Here is a 20,589-nt window from a genome sequence, read left to right on the forward strand (position 1 = left end):
GGCTGCCCTGGGCTGTGGGCTGTGACACTGGGGTTGCCCTGGGCTGTGGGCTGTGACACTGGGGTTGCCCTGGGCTGTGGGCTGTGACACTGGGGCTGCTCTGGGCTGTGGGCTGTGACACTGGGGCTGCCCTGGGCTGTGGGCTGTGACACTGGGGTTGCCCTGGGCTGTGGGCTGTGACACTGGGGCTGCTCTGGGCTGTGGGGTGTGACACTGGGGCTGCCCTGGGCTGTGGGCTGTGACACTGGGGCTGCTCTGGGCTGTGGGCTGTGACACTGGGGCTGCCCTGGGCTGTGGGCTGTGACACTGGGGTTGCCCTGGGCTGTGGGCTGTGACACTGGGGTTGCCCTGGGCTGTGGGCTGTGACTCTGGGGTTGCCCTGGGCTGTGGGCTGTGACACTGGGGTTGCCCTGGGCTGTGGGCTGTGACACTGGGGCTGCCCTGGGCTGTGGGCTGTGACACTGGGGTTGCCCTGGGCTGTGGGCTGTGACACTGGGGTTGCCCTGGGCTGTGGGCTGTGACACTGGGGTTGCCCTGGGCTGTGGGCTGTGACACTGGGGCTGCTCTGGGCTGTGGGGTGTGACACTGGGGTTGCCCTGGGCTGTGAGATGAGGTGAGAACATGCCCCAGCCTTTGGGCTCAGGGGAGATGCCCCACCTCTGCTCCCTCCCTGCAGGGGACCATCCGGTTCCTCGACACCGGTGGCTGGTGCTGTGGGGGGCCCCTGGCAGAGGATCCCGGGGAGGGGGGTCAGTGCCCCACGCAGCAGCTCCGCCTGAGCCCCGCACAGCCGCTGGTTCCCGTCGCTGGCGCGGGGGGCGCAGGAGCCGGGCGTCCGAGGCCCCGCGATCCTGAGGCCAGCTTCCCGCAGGGACCCCCGCAGCCTCCCTGGGGGCGCCTCAGCTCCGGGGTGCAGTGCCGCAGAACCCAGGGGCGCCCCGTCCCCAAGCCTGACGTCAGGTTCCCACAGCCCGGCGGGGGCGGTGGGAGGGGAAGGGGGGGAGCGAGGCCGCTGCAGCAACAGTTTGGAGGGGAGCCGGGAGCCTCGCGGGGAAAGCAGGGCGCGGGCGCGGAGGGGGGACGCGGGCAGCGCGCGAGGGGCGGGGACGCGCGGGGACAGGCGGGGGCGCGCGGGGACGCGCAGGGACGCGCGGGCGCCGCGCTCCGAGCTCCCCGAATGTGACATCAGCGCGCCCGCCGGCGGGGAGGCGGCACCGCGCGGAGCTCACCGCCGGGCACCGGGACGGCGGCGGGATGTCGGCGAAGGAGAGGCCGAAGGGCAAAGTGACCAAGGACAGCGTCACGCTCCTGCCCTGCTTCTATTTCGTGGAGGTAGGTCGGCGGCCTGGGCATCCTGCGGGGCTGCGGGCAGCCGGGGGGACTGGGACCTGGCCCGGGGGCCCGGGGCCCGCAGCCCCCGCCTGCCCCCTCCCCCCAGCCTTTGGGGGCTCCCCGAGCCTGCCCGGGGCGCCCCCGCCGGTGCCTCCCGCTGCGCTGCGCTGGCCCGCGGGCAGAGGTACCTGTGGGAGTGCGGGCCGGGGCCGGGGGCGGGGGCGGGGGCGGGGGCGGGGGCGGGGGCCGCGGGCCGGGGCGGGGGCCGGGGGGCCGTGGTGCCCGTATTCCGGGATTTGCGTCTTCCATCTGCCAGCCTGTGTCTAGAAATATATGAGCTTCTTTTAAGAATTCAAATGCACACGGCGGTGCCCGGGTGTGGGCGGCGGGGGTGGGGGGGCACGGTGCTGGGGCTGCTGACTGCTTTATGACCAAAAACACCCCCAAACCGTAAAACCCTTCTCCCGGCCTAATCACCCACGGTGCTCACATCGGCTTCTAAAATCGGGTCTGCAGATCCAGGCATCCATCCACGGGCTTTTTCCCACGGTTGGCACGTACACATGTGTACACACGTATGTGTCCCTGTGTGTGTGTGCGTGGATCACAGGCGTGACATCATCTGATTTTGCCTGGTGTGTCCTGCGCCGAGCAGTGTCACAGATGAGCGTCCACCTGCAGTGTCTCCGTCGCGAGCCTGAGCCACCAGAATGCAGCACCTAAGGGAGGGCGGGTGTGTGGGAGGGTGGCAGAGACTGACAGGTGCAGCCTCCCGGCGCCGGGCCCCGGGCGTTCGGGTGGCATCTTCCAGCAGGAGGTTCGTCGCATCGCAGGTTTAGTGAAATCAGGGGGTGTGGGGCATGAACCTGCTCCGAGTGCCGGAGCCTGCATGGCACGGGAACCGTAAGGCTGACGCTGAATGATGAGCCCCCTCCTCCCCGTCTCTCCGCCAAATATGGAGGCTCGGCGCTGGCCAGCGAGGCAGAGGGTGGATCCTGCATTTGCTGGGAAGGGGCTCTGGGTGGCGAGGGGCGGTCCCCGCCCTGACACCTGGGGCGGGACACTGCCAGGCTGTCTCCGCGGGAACGGCGAATCTGCAAGTTTCTCCTAGGAGTCGCTGGTTGTTTTCAAGGGTTTCGCTTTTAAGAAAGACGCTTGTGGTCTGCACACGTCCGAGAGAAACGATGGGCGACCCCTGCACCCCTGAATCGGGGAAGGAAAGAAGGCGTCCTGCTTATTTAAAGTAGTTAGATTCGGGTTGCCCTTCCTCTCTTCAGAAGGGACTTTGAGGCCGTGGTGGAGGCAGTGTTGCCCCAAGATGATAAAGGTTTTCCTAAAGGAGCACGTGGGCAGCAGGGAATCCCTGGTGAGAGGGCGCAGACCAGGGGTCAGGGCTGTGCCGGTGAGGAACCGAGGTGAGCGCTCCCGAGGCACCTGGCACCCTGGGGGTGCTGGCCCCTCGTCGTCGGAACGTCAACAGTAAAAATGCCTCGGGATGGGTTGGCAGCTCGTCCCTGGGAGTGAGCGTCTCACTGACCTTACTTCTCTCCTGGGGGTGGGACTAGCCCAGGCCATGCATCGCTCTGACCCACTCAGTCGGCCCCCGGGGACTCCTCGGCGGGGCCGGCTATGGGACAATTCCTCGAAGACAATTCATGGCGTTGGGTGAGCATTCAGGACATTTTGTCTTGGGGGGGAGGTAACAGCCCCCAAACTGGATTGCAAATGATCCCCCTGAAGCTCAAATGCACGATGAACTGCTAAAGGTCCTCTACGAATGGGGGCGACATTGGCAGGAGGCAGTACCAGCTCCTGGGGATGACTCACTTGCAGGCGGGGGACTCAGTGTGAACCCCCCCGGAGGGTGGGCAGATACAGCAGGAACTAGCGCGTCAGTGAGATGCTGGAAGGTGGGGACACTTCGCTTTACAGCAGAGCCTTCCAAGGCCTTAGTAGTTAAAATGGAAAAGTGAGCCCAGCGGTGTAGCTCAGTGGTTAGTGTACACCAAAGGGTCTCGGGTTCGATTCCCCGTCAAGGGCACATACCTGGGTCGCAGGTCGATCCCAGGCCCTGGTCGGGGCACGTGTGGGAGGCGGCCAATCAATGCGCCTCTCTCACATCTCTCTCTCCCCTTCCTCTCTCTAAAAATCAATAAAATTTTAAAAAACAAGTTATCTTGTCCCAGTTCACCACCATCCCTGACGTTACGCAAACATGAAGCTAGTGGATAGAGTGCACTTTCCTTACGCCTTTGGTTTATGCAGGCAGCTGACTACGGGTAAGGAGGCCTGTGGTCGCCAGGGATGAAATACACGGGTATTGCTCGGCGATTCGGAAACGACCCTATGACGCCCAATGTGGCTCCTCACTTTATGAGCCAGTTTGGAGGTTCCATTTCGCACTGCTCAAGAAAGGCCAGGCGGGCGCAAAAGGAAGTCCCGCAACCAGCGCATTCCAGGCCCTCCCTGGTGGAAGGGAAAGCGGGCGGGAAGGAATGCTCCACTGAAGGAAAGGCGGCCGGGCCTGCAGGGCTCCTGAGCACTGCCCACGCGAGTCAGGGAAGGCCCCTCAGGTCCCGGCCCGCTGCTCCCAGGCGGGGCTGGCTGCCTGGGCGTCTGAACGCGTTTCCCCCCGCACCCGGCAGCGACACTCAGCCTCACGCTTCCGCGCTCATTGCTTGTCCTGTTCAGAGACGGGCCTTCACATCAGCTCTGCATCTAACAGAAACAAATGCTAAATTACCCTTTAAGCCAGAAAGAGACAGGCTCTCGATAAATCAGTGGGAAAGAGATTCTTTTCATTTAAACGCTGTGCTTTAGGTCTAAATACACTTTTTTTTTTTCTAAAACCTTACCAGAGGACATTTTTTCCATTGCTTTTCAGAGAGAGTAGAGGGAGGAGGGAGGGAGAGAGAGAGAGAAACATCCATGTGAGAGAGACACATCGAATGGTTGCCTCCCGCAGGCACCCTGACCGGGGCTGGGGACAAGCCTGCTACTGAGGACATGCCCTTGACCAGAAGTGAACATTAGGCCCTTCGGTCTGTGGGCTGCTGTTCTAACCACCGCACAGAACGGGCTAGGACTGTGACACACATTTTTATTACTAATCCAACGTTCACCTTATGGAGGTAGAAGTTTGACCTATAGGCAAAGGTATTTGTATGGGGCTATAAATACAGATAGTTCGAAATGTCTTCTTTTACACGCACAAACACCTCTACATATAGGCAACACAAACGCGGAGGGAGCAGAATATCATCTCTTTCTCCAATAAGCATAAAATAAAAGTATCTGAGGCATTACCGGTTCAGAACATTTTAAACACAACAGACTTGAGAGTATACAGAAAGTTTTCACTCATTTGACTATTGCGCTTGGCACTGGATGTGTTTCAGGGCGTGGTTAATGCAGGTCGGTCACTATGGGGTCAGTGACTGGGCAGTGTGTCCGGGAGTAGCAGCCATTGCTTCTCTGTGGCCCAACTACCTGCAGAAGCTCAGGACACTTCGTGGGAGCAGAGATGCCCTGGGTAGTCCATCTGGACACCAGGTCTTGACATCGTAGTCTCTTGACAAAACCTTCATACAACTGTTTTCTTCCCAGTGGAAAGTGTCCCCAGATTCCTAATTAGCAAACACATCAATTCACAAAACTTCTGTTCTAGCTCATGTTCCATGTGCAAAGTATATAACTCATGTGGTCTCCTTGCCGGGGAATATAGTTGGCTTATGTCCTTTTACATAAACTTTAGCAGCTGTCGGAAGCACAAAATCCTAAGATTTCTGCACTGCACCTACCAAAATAGTAGCTGTAGATTTTCTCCCTTTTCTGGATAACAGAGAGAGAGAGAGTCTCAGATTACTCCCAGCCCTGCCAGGGTGGCTCAGCTGACAACGCTTTCCTCCAAGCCCTCTGATGGAAAAAAAAAGGCCGGGGGGGGGGGGGGGGGCAGAGAACAGAACAGATTCCTGAGTTTTAGAGACTCCATGAGGACATTTCTACAAATTCCAAGACCAGATACTGAACATGAACCCTGCTCCTGGGTGCCACCCATCCCACCGCGTCTCCATGGCCAAGTCACTCAGAACGGTCTCCGTCCTGCTTTTCTCACACAGGAGAAAATACCGGCTCCTACCTGCCTCCAGTTGAGGTCAGTGGGGTGGCAGGCCCTGGGCACCCATTATCTTTGATCCCGAGAACCACCCTAGAAGGCAGCAATGTTGTGGGAAGGTAGTGAGCGCCAAGAGGGTGTATTTATCCTCAGATGTTAATCATCAACATGTAATCAGAGAGCTGAGTCGCTTTCTGGGGACCACAGCAGTGGAGTGAAGGAGCCAGGTCTGAGCGCTGGTCCGCCTCCAGCTCCATCCCCAGGACCTACTTCCGAAGATGACGCGGGACTCAGGGAGCGAGTGGGTGGGAGGCCGACCGTCTCCACCGCCGCTCGGCGAGCCCCTCGGGGTCTGACGGGAGGAACTTGGAACACGTCTGGCTCCGTCTGAGCTGTGGAACAGAGTTTGTCTCTTCTCTCAGCTGCTGGGCTTGGCTCTGTGACTGCTGCCCCCCCCCCAGAGTAACGGATGGAATTGTGCCCTGGACAGGTACATGGCACAGTGACCCAGTAGGTGCCTCTTTTGGCTGTTTCTCAAGCAAACTCTCTTTTTTTTAAAGAAGAAAAAGTGTCTCATTCCAGAGCGAAGTCTATCAAAACCACGTACTCCAAGAACATCTGCTTGGATCCTTTCTCCCGTCACAAATGAGCCAGGAATGGCTTGAAAAGGTTGACGGGTTATCTCAGGACGCATGGTTACTATCGGCTCGGCTCTGTTCCTAATTATGACTATTTCTAGAATTCCTTAGATTAGAAGGCTTCCCCCTGGACCACAGCGCTCCGAATACAGGTCGTGCTGATTCTACGTGCGAACAAACTGGCAGCTGTGGGAAGCTTTATCTAAATCCCTAGGGTGCACATGGCATCTCATGAGGCCGCGTGGCATTAACCAACACGTTAAAGCTGTTAGGGAGGGATCGCCTACTTTTCCCCATTGCCAGGCTCTCTGGGAAGCCCGGGCACAGCTAAAGATCAGAAGCTCGGACGCGATATATTCCTATATTCTCTCTCGTTGCCTAATTGCCCACCGGTAATTTCCCAGGTACTTCCCTTGGCATGAGGCTCTGACAGACAGGAGAGAAGAGAAAACAGTGGAAGGATTAGAGTACAATTTACACCATTGCTAACAAAATACCTTTGCATTTCCCATCACAGCTTAATGTAATCTGCTCACATACCTGATCTCATTGATCCTTAAATACAGCGCAGTAGATGTTACCCCTGCTAACTGGGACTCAGGGAGGTCCCAGAACTTGCCTAAAATCCCATGTTGGCCACAGGCGAAGAATGGATTTAAAGTGGGAAATGCCTGGTGATGAGCACCCCGGCTTTCCAGGGTTTCTCCCAGAATTGATTCGCTGAGAAAGGTACGTGCGGGTGACTGCGGCCTGCGCGGTTTCCTCGTGCTCGAGTGGACTTGGGAACGTGGGCGCCAAGGTCGCAGTGCTCATCTGGACACGATTAGCGTTGAGGCGCCTTTCCTGTCGTAGTTAGACACTCGTTTGTGCTCATTGACGTGAAGGAGGCTAATCGCCTTCCTATCTGCTGTAAAGAGATGGTGTCTGCACCGTCTTCTAAGGCTGGCATTAGACTGTTTAGGTATAAATTCCAAAGCAGTGAGAATGCCGGGAATTAAGATTAAAATCAGTGTATTTGGGGGGAAAGATGAACAGGGTGTGGTTTGGGAGTGGGCGCGAGGAAATGTGCAGATCCGCTGTCTACGACTTAACCACCCCACCCGGAGCCTGGGCCGCGGGCCTGGCCTCGAAGCAAAGCCGCCACTTAACCAAGTCCCATCACGCGTCAGAGCCTGGTCCCTCCGGTCGGACTCCAAAGAGAAGTCAGAGTTTCCATTTTCATAGAAAACTGCTTTAGTGACGTGAGGCGCCCACGCCAGCGAAGGCAATTGTTTAAGCTATGGTAGAGCAAACTGTTAGATACCGATTTTTCACTGTTAGAAAATAATATAAACTTTTACTTGGTCAGTCCGCTTATTACCTTTGGAACCCTGGGCGAGTCACTCAGTTCCTCCAAGCCTCAGTCTCCCCGTTTGTAAAACGGAGACAATATCGTGGGCACGTTCATTCTTGTGACCCTTCAAGTCTATAAGAATTATAAAAAGTATACAGCCTGGCTAACAGTTTCTCCCGCAGACTCAGTCCTGGTAAGTGAGCTTTGTCTTTCCACTTACCTACAGCCCACCCCCTGCTTGTCTAAAGTAAACTTTCTATGTGGCTTTAAATGTTACTAGACTCCCTGGAAAGGAGTCTGTTTCCCTGATTTTATTTTTGTATCACTCATTTAAGAATGTTTTATAATGTGCATACAGTGATAAACGAATGCATTAGAATATCATGTATAAAAACAAATGCTAATTGGAACGCATGCTCATTTTTTGAGAGAAGCGCCCGCGCGCACACACACACACACACCCCCTGCAGACCACTTGCCTCTGGGACTATGACCCCCCCGTTTCAGGGGATCTCAGAGACTCTGAGTTCAGCGCGGTGGGGAAAACGGAGATGAATGGAACCAACCTGTGCTCCCCGAGGCTGAGAGCAAAGTGAACTCTCCAGTGAGAAGTCAAGTCTTCCTTATGATCAACGTGCTAAAAATAAGTGAGCTGTGTGACCCAGATAAAACGCCAGGGTAGATTGCACGAAATGTTTCAGCGCGATTGACAGCACTGTAGGTTTATTTGTCTTTTTTAAATCGGTGTAAAAAATTAGTATTATCTAGCCAGTGTAGTCTTTTGGAATATATCTTTGATACACCCTGTTCTCTGACGCTTAGAATGTTCTCTTTAAAAATCGCTCTGTCTTCATTACTCACAAGCTCCTCGGCAGGTGGTAATTATAAGGGTCAATCTTTCCTTTCTGAAACTGTTTTCGAACCTTCGGGTAGTTTCCCTCCTCTGTATTAATGCACAAAAATCGTGTGGCTCATCCTTTGTTCCCTTGATACAACATAACTAGAGAACAAATGTCCTCATGCATGATTATATAAACCTTTTTGAATCTCTTTTAAATATCATTTTAAGTGTAACTGAAAGATGTCTGTGTGGTTTTATTGTGTATATCTCTACGCCAAAATTCACACGTGCCATCTGTGAAATTTCTTCCATTAGAAAGAAAGTTCCGTGGTTGAGCATTTCAAAGATGAAAGATGTCTTTGAAGACAAATATGTGGGAAGTAAACATTGTGACTGAATTCATTACGCTGTCCAGTATAAATTACGGCATAGGAAGACAATGTATAAAATTATTTTTCCCCAAGCAGTATAAGTATTTTGTCCAAATCAGTCTTAAAAACAAATGAATCTATAAAACAGAGTAAAAGAGACTCTGGCAGCCTCTGGGTGGTTGGGTGGGGTGGGGAAGGTAAAAGCGAAAGTGGGAGACCAGTTAGGAGGTGATCCCGGAGCAAAGGTGGCTCAGAGCCACCTACTCGTACAGGTAGGTGAACCGGAGGCATGTTTTTGTTTTTTTTAAATATATCTTTATTGATTTCAGAGAGAGGAAAGGAGAGGGAGAGAGAGAGATAGAAACATCAATGATGAGAGAGTCATTGATCGAGCCTACACCTGGGCATGTGCCCTGACCGGGAATCGAACCCCGATCGCCTGGATCCCAGGTCGACGCTCAACCGCTGGGCCACGCCCGGCCGGGCTGGAGGCGTGTTTTGAAGGCAGAAGCAATAGTGCCTTCGGCCCGGCAGGTGCGGCTCAGTGGGCTGAGCGCCGCCCGGTGCACCAAGAGGCCACCGGTTTGATGCTCAGGGCACTTGCTCAGGCTGCAGGTTCGATCCCCAGCGGGGGGTGTGCAGGAGGCAGCCGATCGATGTTTCTCTCTCCCTCGCCCTCCCTCTCTCTCAAATCAATAAAAACATATTTTTTAAAAATTCTTTATTAAAAAAAGTAGTACTTAGGAGTGACTTTAACTCTGCAATTGGGAGGCAGTGGTGAGGGAAGGGGGGAAACACGCGCGCTCGGTTCCCCCTCCGAGACGCACGGGCTCTGGGCGCGGCCCGCGTCAGAGGACTCGCTCTGTGTCCCCCCCGCAGCTGCCGATCCTGGCGTCGTCGGTGGTCAGCCTGTACTTCCTCGAGCTCACCGATGTCTTCAAGCCCGTGCACTCCGGCTTCAGCTGCTACGACCGCAGCCTCAGCATGCCCTACATCGAGCCCACGCAGGAGGCCATCCCCTTCCTCATGCTGCTGAGCCTGGCCTTCGCCGCGCCCGCCATCACGGTGAGAACGGGCGTGCGGGGCCGGGAGACCAGGAAGGGCCGCGCTGGGTAGCAGACGGGTCACAAGCAAACGGAAAGTGAGTCTAGATCTTGGCCCAGAGCGACCGAGTCCTTGCGAGACTCCGACAGCCTCCCGTGGGTTACCTGACAGTTCAAACCCACGGGCGCGAATGGTCCGAGAAGGTCATACGGCTGCAAAAATGATGGTTCTCTGAGGTGTGCTTTTATAAATCATTCTGAAAAGCGTTTGAAACTGCATCATTCTTGAGTGGCTACTGTGGCGTTTCTGGCCCACCTGCTCGTTAATGCATTTTCCGTGTGTTTATAGGGCGTCTGAAGCGCGGGGAAGTGGGGGGAAATGAATGATTTTTAGCCAACAGTCTTTCTTCTCAAAAGTGCATGTTGATATTTCTTCGTGTTTCTTTTTTTTACTAGATTAGCACTTTTTATTGACTCTGAGCACCGCATATCAACGACTATAAAGAGGGCACAACTCCCATCACACACACACACACTCAGAAAACACTTTGGATTCAGAACAGGCCCCTGCACTTTAAAATATGTAACATAAAAAAATGCCCTCCGCTACTGGAACGGAATTAAAAACATAATGATTTTCACTTTGCTAACAGATACATGAATAACATGCGTTTTGATAAATTCATTAATAAATAAGACGGGTGAAGCCTTCCCACCGTCTCTCGTGCCCCCAGAATCCTACCTAAAGGACCATAAACACGTTTCAAGGTTAATAATATTTATTTCTAGCCGGAGGAACTCTTACTTTGCTTTCCTCGTGCTCATGAATGTCAGAGGAGGTGGTTACTAAATAAAAAGCTGTGTTTGAGCAGTGTCTGTACAACACTCCCCGAAGAACCGCCCTACCCCGGTTCAGCACATCAGCAGTTTCAGCGGAGTCTCGGCGCAGACCTCCTAAGTCTGTACTTCTATTAGCTGTGATTTGTTTTCTAAACTTTCCCCCCTATATTAAATAATCATAACATGCTATTTGTACTACAAATAAATCACACCAACTGCTCTCAGAAGATAAAATTAGAACCTAATTTTCCAAAGAACTTTATCCTATGTAGAAGGTCTCAGAACGCTTTGAAAATCAATGAGTTGTTTGAGCTCCAGCGACTCCGGGCTGATTGGAACCATTAACGATGTGCTTGGAGCAGCTGAGACTGAGACTAAGACAACAAAGTTAAAGTGCTCTGTTGCTCAGAACAACTTCAGTTTCCTGTCATTTCTTTAAGGACATGAAAAATCGGCATGTCCACTCCTTTTACAAGAGCAAAATGAGTATATGCGTTAAGTCCATCACACTAGAAAGCATCTCCTCTAGTGGGGGTGCAGTGGGCAAATGTATTGATCGGTTTGTTTGAAACAAAATAAATAAAAGACTGTATGACTGCTGATGAGCCTGCTGAGGAGATTCTACCTTTAAATCACATGAAGTCATTTTGAAAACTCACGTAATGACAACGAGATCAAGGTTAAATGACTGGGAGCGTGAGGAGAAAACGGATGAGCTCCTTGGAGGGAGGGACAGTTGGGTGATGTCAGAACACTGACAAAAAGAAAACCTCTATCTACAGTCGAGCCAAATAGCTGAGAGCCCAGTGTGGACATCTGCAGTTTCGGCATATTGAGCAACTAATAAAAATCTCCTGATATCTCAAGGTCACTGAGGCCACGGCTGTTGTGTTGCGTGATAAGACGCATCTTCCTGATGGCACAGTACCAATAAATTCTCTTTTTTAATTTATCTTTATTAAAGTATTGCAAAGTATGTATCTTTATGAAAGTATTGCAAATATATAAATTTTTATGTAACCTAGTGTTCCCGAGGAGAAGGGCGTCATCATTACAGGTATAATTAAAAAGGGCCAAAACTATTCACAGGATTGTTACCTAAGACCTGAAGACAAATCCACTCTCAGCCATATGACAATGCGTTTCGGGAATGAGTGGCTGATTTTCTTGCTTCGATCAGCTTGAGACAACCGTTCTGTTATTCCATGTGGTGGTGCGTCAGCAGAACATGGACCTGTGTGTCTCCATGCCAGCCTTAAAGAGATGATGTAGGATGGTGCTTTTCAAGATGTAGAACTGACTCAGTGTTCAATGATTTGGAAAAGAAATCCTTTGGCTTATTTCTCTACGATTGATCTTAAAAGTCTATCTATGCCGCATGGTTTTCACACATAAATGGTTATAGGTAGAGTTTCATTAAGGAAATTATTTTTATATAAATTAAGATTCTTTATAATTGCACAGACACCATAGTACCTAGAAAACTAACGATAGCAGATTGAACATCTGAAGCAGAAAGTCAAGGGATCCCTGTCTTGAGTTTTTAAAAGCCTGTCATTTTAAATACTTCATAAAATAAATGTTAAGCTGGAATTGAGAACTGGGATGTTTCCCCTGGAAAATCTCTTTCAGCCCCAATCATGGTTGTAATATTTAAAGTGATGTGACCACTTACACTGAAGGGACTGCCTGCATCTCACGTCGCCCTGCTGTTCTCAGCTCCCCGTGTTTACGCAAATCAATTCCAACGTCACAATAATCTCTTAGGCACAGTAACCCCCAGACTCAATAATCTCTTAGGCACAGTAACCCCCAGACTCAATAATCTCTTAGGTACAGTAATCCCAAATAGTTCAGATGTTTTGCGTAAATAAATCTCATAATTTCAGATCTCGCTTCTCTTATAGAGTGACTAGCAGCCCAAGCGCCCAGGGTAATTAGCCAGCGACAATCCCACAGTGACGGTAACGGGTGCGGATCCCGCAGGGAAACCCCAGATGCCATCACGCCCTTGGCCGGCACGCGGGGCTCAGAAGACCCAGCCGGTGCTCTCCCGTGGCCTGACCGCTCCGGAGAAACCCATCGCGCCTCGGACGCCGTTCGGAAAACAGCCCTTCGTGCGGCGGGACTGCGTGTGCAGGGTAGCTTGTCCCCCCCGGGCCTGCGCCCACTCTGCGCCCTCCTGTCTTGCAGATCATGGTCGGGGAGGGGATCCTCTACTGCTGCGTGTCCAAAGGAAGGCCCGGCGCCGGGCTGGAGCCCAACATCAACGCCGGCGGCTGCAACTTCAACTCCTTCCTGCGAAGGGCCGTCAGATTCGTCGGTGGGTGCGGGAACCACAGAGAGAGGGGATGGGCGTTTCCAAATAGAAATGTTATGTTTAATTACAGATATTAAGTCTTTAAAGCTATAATTTAGATGTGTCATTTCTGGTACACGATGAGTTTTATATTATACCAAAAAAAAACCCACAAAAAACCAACCTGTTCATGCACCCCAATTTGGACTTTGCATCTGAAATGTGCTATTTACAGTTACAGTCCTTGCTTTGAGAGCTAGGTCAACATATTTTTGCCTTAGATCTAGCACATATTTACTTTACAACGGCTTCGCTGGATCTGTGTTCATTTTTAAAGTGGAGCATGAGCGTCAGCTGGCCAGGAGGAATGGACAACTCTCGGGAAATGACTTAGGTCCCGTCAGTGATTCCATGCCGGTTGTCTGGAATGTCTTCTTCCAGAAATTACTGCCCATAAGATGTCACTGTAGCCCTGCGTAGTGGCTATTTCTCCTTGATTATGTCCCCTAAGTCTACCTCCTATATTTTATGAGAAAACCCATAGGCCTAGCGAACCAGCATCTGTCTCAGACCAGCATATCTCCACCTCCGCCTCTTCTGGTTGGCATGGGAACATTTTAATGTTCTCTGAGTCACAGGCTTGTTTTTTTTAAGCGAGTCGAGAAGCCACAGCGCCTAACGCCAACACGAATGTTCTACAGTCATCCCCAGTAAGTCAGGAGAAAGTTGTTTTACTTGTAACCTGTCATCTCAAGGGAACAGGTGATTTCATTCTGTACCTAGTAGATAATTAAATACAGTCATCTCCCCACCAGAGGAAGAGTCAGGTCTGAATCATGGTCCAGACCCTGCTCACTAAGCAAGGCACAGGGAGGCAGGGAGGCGAGAACGGCCCCGTGGCAGCGTCTCGGACTGAAGCGAGGTGGTAAAACTTCAGGACATAGAGCTGATCCCGGAGAAATGTTCCCTAATGGCGCAAAATGCTCCTGGAAAGAGGCACGTAACCTCTCTGAGAAGCCTTCCAGCTGTGAGGAGGGACCATGTCACTCTAGTGTCCCCAACCCCGGAAGCCCACCCTTGGGGATCTGGAGGTTCTCTCTCTCCAAAGGTAGAAAGGGGTGCGTTCCCCTCTTCTCTACACTCCCCTCTAAGACCTTGTCTGCCGCTAGGAGCTGGAATATAGGAACAAAGGTCCCATGTCCAGGACCCCAGGTGACGGGTAGAGGAGGACCTGGTAGAGTGGTTGCTCGGTGACAAAAAGCAGAGGAGGAAAACGGAAGACAGAGTGGCGTGCGGGCCAGCGATCCTGGCCGGGGGGAGTCCACTGAGGAACCATCCACGTGCCGCTCACTACCAGGGGTCAGAATCCAGGCCGGGAGGTGCCAGGGAATCGAGGTGTCGAGACGTGTAGAGGAGGCGGCGAGCTCAGGGCGTGTGCGTGTGAGCAGGGCCCACGCCCCAGGTGAAGGCCGGAAGGGCCGGAGCGGGACTGGTGGGCGAGTGCGGGAGGGGCCGCAGGCTGTGCGAGTCTAGACTCGGGACCGGCTCTGGGAGACAGAAGAGAGAGAGACCTGGGACCGGGAGACACCTGAACATAGTTTCTGAATTCCCAGCAGGCAGGCGGCTCAGGCCCCCGCAGCCCTGCCCAGGACGTGATCACTGCTTCCAGGACAGGGCCGCTTGCCCCCTCTGCGTTAGTGCGCATTGCGGGCGTGCCGACAGCCTGGAGGGAGTCAGGACCCATTCCCAGGGTGTGGCGACTGTGGCTGGAGTTAGCTACGGGGGACAGAGCCCTGGCAGCTCAAACATGCGAAGCAGTTTCAAATTATTTTTTATTCTGCTTCATTCCCCATATTTACCCCCACTGGTCACCTTGACATGTTCCAGGTGCCTGACGCGTGGCCTGCGGTGAATAATATTGAGAACTGGCCTTAGTTAACCACAATGACAAAAACACTTCAAATGACTCCTTGGAGGACCCTCTTTGCCATTCTGTTGACCTTGAGTATCTGTTGAGAAGTTTAAGGATTATCTGTGTCCTCAGTCTCGAGATGGACTCAGGGAAGTCGATCTGGGAGATCCGGAGATTGACGTGTTCACGTGTCATAAAGGCGGCTGACGGCGACCAGCAGCAGCGCCAGCCTGACCTGGTGACAGCCCCTCTCCTCTCGCTCCCAGGTGTGCACGTGTTCGGACTGTGCTCCACGGCCCTCATCACGGACATCATCCAGCTGTCCACGGGGTACCAGGCGCCGTACTTCCTGACCGTGTGCAAGCCCAACTACACCTCCCTGAACGTGTCCTGCAAGGAGAACTCCTACGTCGTGGAAGATATCTGCTCAGGGGCCGACCTCACGGTCATCAACAGCGGCAGGTGAGGGAATGTCCCTCCTCGGTGTTCGCCGGTCACTCCCAGCGAGCGGGTCGCCCGAGGCAGGCATTTTTCGGTCGTAATGATTTTGACTCTTTTTCTGCTCAGTTCAGTGATCTCTTTGGTAACATACCGTAGACACCCATGGGTGGCTCGTTCCAAGTCTTCCCCTCTGTCTCCGAATTTCAGCCTCACGCTTTCCCACTCGCCTTCCTGCCGCCAAACCTCACTCGTGGTTTGTGATCCACCCTGGACTGTGCTTTTCGGTTGTCACAGTCGGTTTATCGTAGGTTTTAGGAACTTTTGCTTTTAACCAACATAGTTCTAATAAGAACGAAGAGTGATCGTTTCTTCCAGTCGTTGCTCTTTGCAGCCGTCACCCCAGTGGTGCGGCGAGGGGACCCGGCAGGGTCAGCATCTCCCGCGGGAAGGGCGTCGCCGGGCCTTTCACAGGAACGGCGCTGAGCCGGGCTCGTGTCGCCTCTCAGTTCTCCAGAGGGCGGAGCAGGGGTTAAAGCCATTGCTGTTGCCTGTGGCGCTTCAGCCGGGCGTCTGAACCGCGCGGTGGGTGTTCCCCAGGCGGTGGCTGCCGGCGGGTCTGAACAGACGGCGTAACCTGACTGTCTTCCTTTGGCAGGAAATCGTTCCCGTCCCAGCACGCGACCCTCGCCGCCTTCGCCGCTGTGTACGTGTCGGTGAGTAGCGGGTCTCTCCCGTCGGCCTGGGTCCTAGAGAAAGTCGGGAACGAGCGCGGCCTCCTCCCGGGCCCTGCAGGCAGCCCTGTGATGACGGGACGGGAGCCTTCAGTGCAGGCCCTTCGGCCCAGCATCGGGAGCGGAACTCGACGCTGCTGTAAACAATGCTGTAGCCCCAGCCGGCGTGGCTCAGCGGCTGAGCGTCGACCTGGGATCCAGGCGATCGGGGTTCGATTCCCGGTCAGGGCACATGCCCGGGTTGCGGGCTCGATCCCCAATGACTCATCATTGATGTTTCTGTCTCTCTCTCTCCCTCTCCTTTCCTCTCTCTGAAATCAATAAAGATATATTTTAAAAAATAAATAAATCAGATGCTGCTATAAACAGTGTTGAAAGCCCTGGCCCGTGTGGCTCAGCTGGCAGGGCGCCGTCCTGTGCCCCGAAAGGCCGCTGTTGTATTCCCGGTCAGGGCAGGTGCCCAGGGCCGTGGGCCTAACCCCCAGTTGGGGGCGTGCAGGAGGCAGCCAATCAATGTCTCTCCCCCTTTCTTCCTCTCTCTCTAAAATCAATAAGGACGTGTTTTTAAAAAGACAATGTTATAGTAAACCATTCTCCTACACAGCCGTGTCACTTACTATTTAGCCCAGCACCCATTTAATGTCACGTTACACTTCACGGGGGGGCCTGTGGACCCCGTGAATGTTACAGATTCTAAAACTGACAGAATCGTGTCCAGTCCACACGTCCACGTGCACAAGCTTGACTTGCAGCGTCTCTGCTCCCGTGAGTCCTGGCTCAGGGTCATCTCATAGTCGCTGCCAGGGAATCATCACCGTAGCTGATTAATACAATAGCTCGTGAGCTCGTATGCGAGAAAAATGAGCTGAAATCATGACGAGCAACCTGGAGACTAAACAGTTTGTGGCTAATTGTGCTGCTTCCGTTTATTTATTTTTTCCAGACTCCCTCGTAGTCAAATGATGTTATTTATCGGATGAGCTCTCTTGCGCGTCCTTCCTCTCGGGTCCGGAACACAGACAGGGCGGGCGTGGAACAGCAACAGCGCTGCCGCGGTCAGACCGCGGGGTCCACCTGTTTGCGTGACGATAATGTCGTAGTAAAATGACCTTTCCCACCTGACCTCTTTCTCCTTTTTTTCAGATGTACTTCAACTCCACGCTAACGGACTCCTCGAAGCTGCTGAAGCCCCTCCTGGTCTTCACCTTCGTCATCTGCGGCATCATCTGCGGGCTGACGCGCATCACCCAGTACAAGAACCACCCGGTGGACGTCTACTGCGGCTTCTTGATAGGAGGGGGAATCGCTCTGTACTTGGTAAGCGACCTGCGGTCTCTAAGGGATAAGCCGCCGCTTCAACAGAAAACCTGCACTTAGAACAGGTTGCACTGCGACCGTTGACTTGAAACATAATTTCCACGCCTGAGATGAACCTCTGGACGCATCTCCGTTCTAGGCCAGCGCGTATCCCGCTGTCAGTAAAATAACTCATTAAACTCTCACGTGGGCCGGGAAGTGTGATTTTAGAAGGGTGGTTGCATTTTAGCCTCACACACGCGCACGCACAGGAGCCTGGGGCGGCCGTAATTTTACAGACGTAGGTTAAGTTACCCTATGAAATGCTAAGTCCATGGGGTTCTTTTGGTTTGATTGGAAAAGTACATGGCAGCCACCGTCCACTGAAGTCGGCACACGAACGGGAATCTGCGCTTGCTTTTCCCTCTGAACAGCGCATCTCGAAAACCCGAAAATCCGGCAGGGTTTCGTTCAATCCTCTGTGTGTGAAAGGGTGAAAATCCTGAATCGGAATTTTAGTCTTTTCCAAATGTGCACCCCCCAAAATCAAAAACAAGACATGGAGAGCCTGTGTGCGATTTAATAAAGATTTAACAAGATTTAATAAAATCTGGCTCCCGCTCAGGGTCATAGCAGGAAACTGACCAACTGTCATTTCCCAGCGTAAGACCCAAGTTTAAACCGGGAAAGAACGCGGGGGCCCCCGTCCGGCGACAGTCTCTGCCCCGTCTCCCCAGGCGTGTGCTCGCGGGCACTGTCACCGGGCACACGTCCCGCCTCACTGCAAAACCCGTGTCATGAACGACCTGTCACTCGCCACTTTCCGCGCCCCTTCTGCGCCCGTTGCAAGGGGCGATAGAGCTCGGGAGGCAACGTAAACCCGTAAGCCGCCCGAGGTGCCCCCTCAACAGGCGATTCCAAAGCCCAGAAAAAATTAATTGCCTTGAAAAACAGAAATTAATTGCCTCTCTCTCTCTTTGTCTGACTTTTTTCAAAACATGCAGGGGATTCAACGAACAAAAACATCCAGTGGGATGGAGAAAGGAGAGAAATTCCAGCTAATAAAATACAATGGGGAGGGGGGACCGTGGAAAAGGTGAAGGGATTAAGAAAAAAACAATTTTTTAATAGCAGCCTGGTAGACAGACACGAGCATGTGGGGATTAGCAGAGGGAAGGGGCCGGGGGGGTCAGGGTGATGGAAGGGGGTGACTTGGGGGTGAACACACAATACCCCGGACGGATGGTGGATTACAGAAGCGTGCACCTGAAACCTGGATAATTTTATTAACCACAGTGTCGGCCCAGTATGTTCACTTTTTAAAAAGTGGGCTCCATACTTCTGAAGGTTATCCGGTGACTTGTGATGCAACTGACACACGAGTCCCCCAGTGGTGGCGGGTTCGGTGGCGGTCGTGCGCCCTGCGTTGTCCGCGGTGTCCGGAGAGCGCACGTCGTTTGCGGGGTGGGGGGGGCAGAGGGTCCCGGGGCGCGCGTCTGGCGCAGGCTCTCACCGTCCCTCCCGCCCAGGGCCTGTACGCCGTGGGGAACTTCCTGCCCAGCGAGGAGAGCCTGTTCCAGCACAGAGAGGCCCTCCGCTCCCTGGCCGACCTCAACCCCGACGCCGGCCGGGCTCTGGCTGCGAAGAACGGGAGCGGCCCCGACGGGATCGCGCACACCGAGGCCATCCTCGCCCGCAACCCCCGCGACGCCAGCTCGCTGACCAGCCTCAAGAGGGCCAACGCCGACGTGGAGATCATCACCCCGCGGAGCCCCATGGGCAAGGAGAACATGGTGACCTTCAGCAACACGCTGCCCAGGGCCAACACCCCGTCGGTGGAAGACCCGGTGCGGAGAAACGCCAGCATCCACGCGTCCATGGACTCGGCGCGCTCCAAGCAGCTGCTCACGCAGTGGAAGTGCAAGAACGAGAGCCGCAAGCTGTCCCTGCAGGTCATAGAGGCTGAGCCGGGACAGTCGCCGCCCAGGTCGGTAGAACTGAGGTCCAGCTCCGAGCCGTCCAGGGTCGGGGTGAACGGGGACCACCACGGGCCCGGCAACCAGTACCTCAAGATCCAGCCGGGCGCCGGGCCCGTGTGTAACAACAGCGTGCCCGGGGGGCCCCGCGTGTCCATCCAGTCCCGCCCGGGGTCCTCGCAGCTGGTGCACATCCCCGAGGAGACGCAGGAGAACCTGGGCGCCTCGCCCAAGAGCAGCTCCGCCCGGGCCAAGTGGCTGAAGGCCGCGGAGAAGACGGTGACCTGCGGCCGGAACAGCCAGCCCCGGATCATGCAGGTCATCGCCATGTCCAAGCAGCAGGGCGTCCTGCAGGGCGGCCCCAAGGCCGCCGACGGCGGCGCCGTGTCCTGCACGGGCTCCATCCGCTACAAGGCCCTGACGGACCACGAGCCCGGCGGCATCGTCCGGGTGGAGGCGCACCCCGAGAACAGCAGGCCCGTCGTGCAGATCCCATCCACCGAGGGCGAGGGCAGCGGCTCCTGGAAGTGGAAGGCCCCCGAGAAGGGCGTCCTCCGTCAGACCTACGAGCTCAACGACCTCAACAGGGACTCGGAGAGCTGCGAGGCCCTGAGGGACACGTTCGGCTCCGGGGACCGCAAAAGGAGCAACATCGACGGGGGCGAGCACCCGCACCACGCCATCGCCACCATCCGCGTCACGCCCGTCGAGGGCAGCGAGGTCGGCTCCGAGACGCTGTCGGTCTCCTCCTCGCGCGACTCCACCCTCCGGAGGAAGGGCAACATCATCCTGATCCCCGAGAGGGGCAACAGCCCCGAGAACACCAGGAACATCTTCTACAAGGGGACCTCCCCCACCCGGGCTTACAAGGATTGAGCGAGGCCTCCAGTCCTCTGGGCAAGCGCCCCCCACCCGCCTCACCCCCCCCCCAAAAAAAGACCACGGTTGATTCTACCCGCGCCGTGCCCCACGCCCTGGGGAATCCCGGCGCCCGACTGGCTCACCCACCCTCATCGCCCCGGGACTCGGTGACTCTTGAGAACTGAAACCCTCGAGCTTGCGGATCTCACGCCGAGGGGAGGGAAAAGCACAACGCGGACCCCGGGCCGCCCGATGGCGCGACGTCTCCTTCACACCCGTCTCCAAGCTCCAGCAGCCTGCGCGGGGCACCTCCAGGCCGCGGTCCCTCCGGGGGTCCCGCGTCACTCCCTGACCGTGCCAACCTTAGGGACTTGTCTCTTTCTAGTTAGCTGTGGGGACCCAGGGCGGGCTCCCCACCCGGAGGCCATGCGGTTTTATATATTTATTCTGCAGAGTCCGCGCCCGGGCGCCCCGGCCGGCGGTGCGGGCTCACCCCCCTGAAGACGCTGGACCAGGGCGCCCGCGGCTCCCCCACCGTGGCCCCGCACCGTCCGCACGTGC

General features: G+C 54.7%; 1 protein-coding gene across 2 annotated transcripts; it reads left to right on the plus strand.

Annotated features, from left to right (window-relative positions):
- Nucleotides 1-1,254: 1,254 nt before the first annotated feature.
- PLPPR4 (phospholipid phosphatase related 4) lies at nt 1,255-20,043 on the plus strand. Of its 2 annotated transcripts, XM_087828251.1 has the most exons (7): nt 1,255-1,332; nt 9,509-9,694; nt 12,706-12,835; nt 14,990-15,185; nt 15,820-15,877; nt 17,039-17,212; nt 18,721-20,043. In XM_087828251.1, exons 1-7 carry the CDS (start codon nt 1,255-1,257, stop codon nt 20,041-20,043), a joined length of 2,145 nt encoding a protein of 714 aa, XP_087684377.1. The 2 variants fall into 2 exon arrangements, with proteins under 2 accessions (XP_087684377.1, XP_087684378.1); XM_087828252.1 differs by lacking the exon at nt 17,039-17,212.
- The last annotated feature ends 546 nt before the right edge of the window (nt 20,044-20,589 follow it).

Source organism: Miniopterus natalensis, chromosome 19 (genome assembly GCF_054644295.1).
Source record: "Miniopterus natalensis isolate mMinNat1 chromosome 19, mMinNat1.hap1, whole genome shotgun sequence".
Taxonomy (NCBI): Eukaryota; Metazoa; Chordata; class Mammalia; order Chiroptera; family Miniopteridae; genus Miniopterus; species Miniopterus natalensis.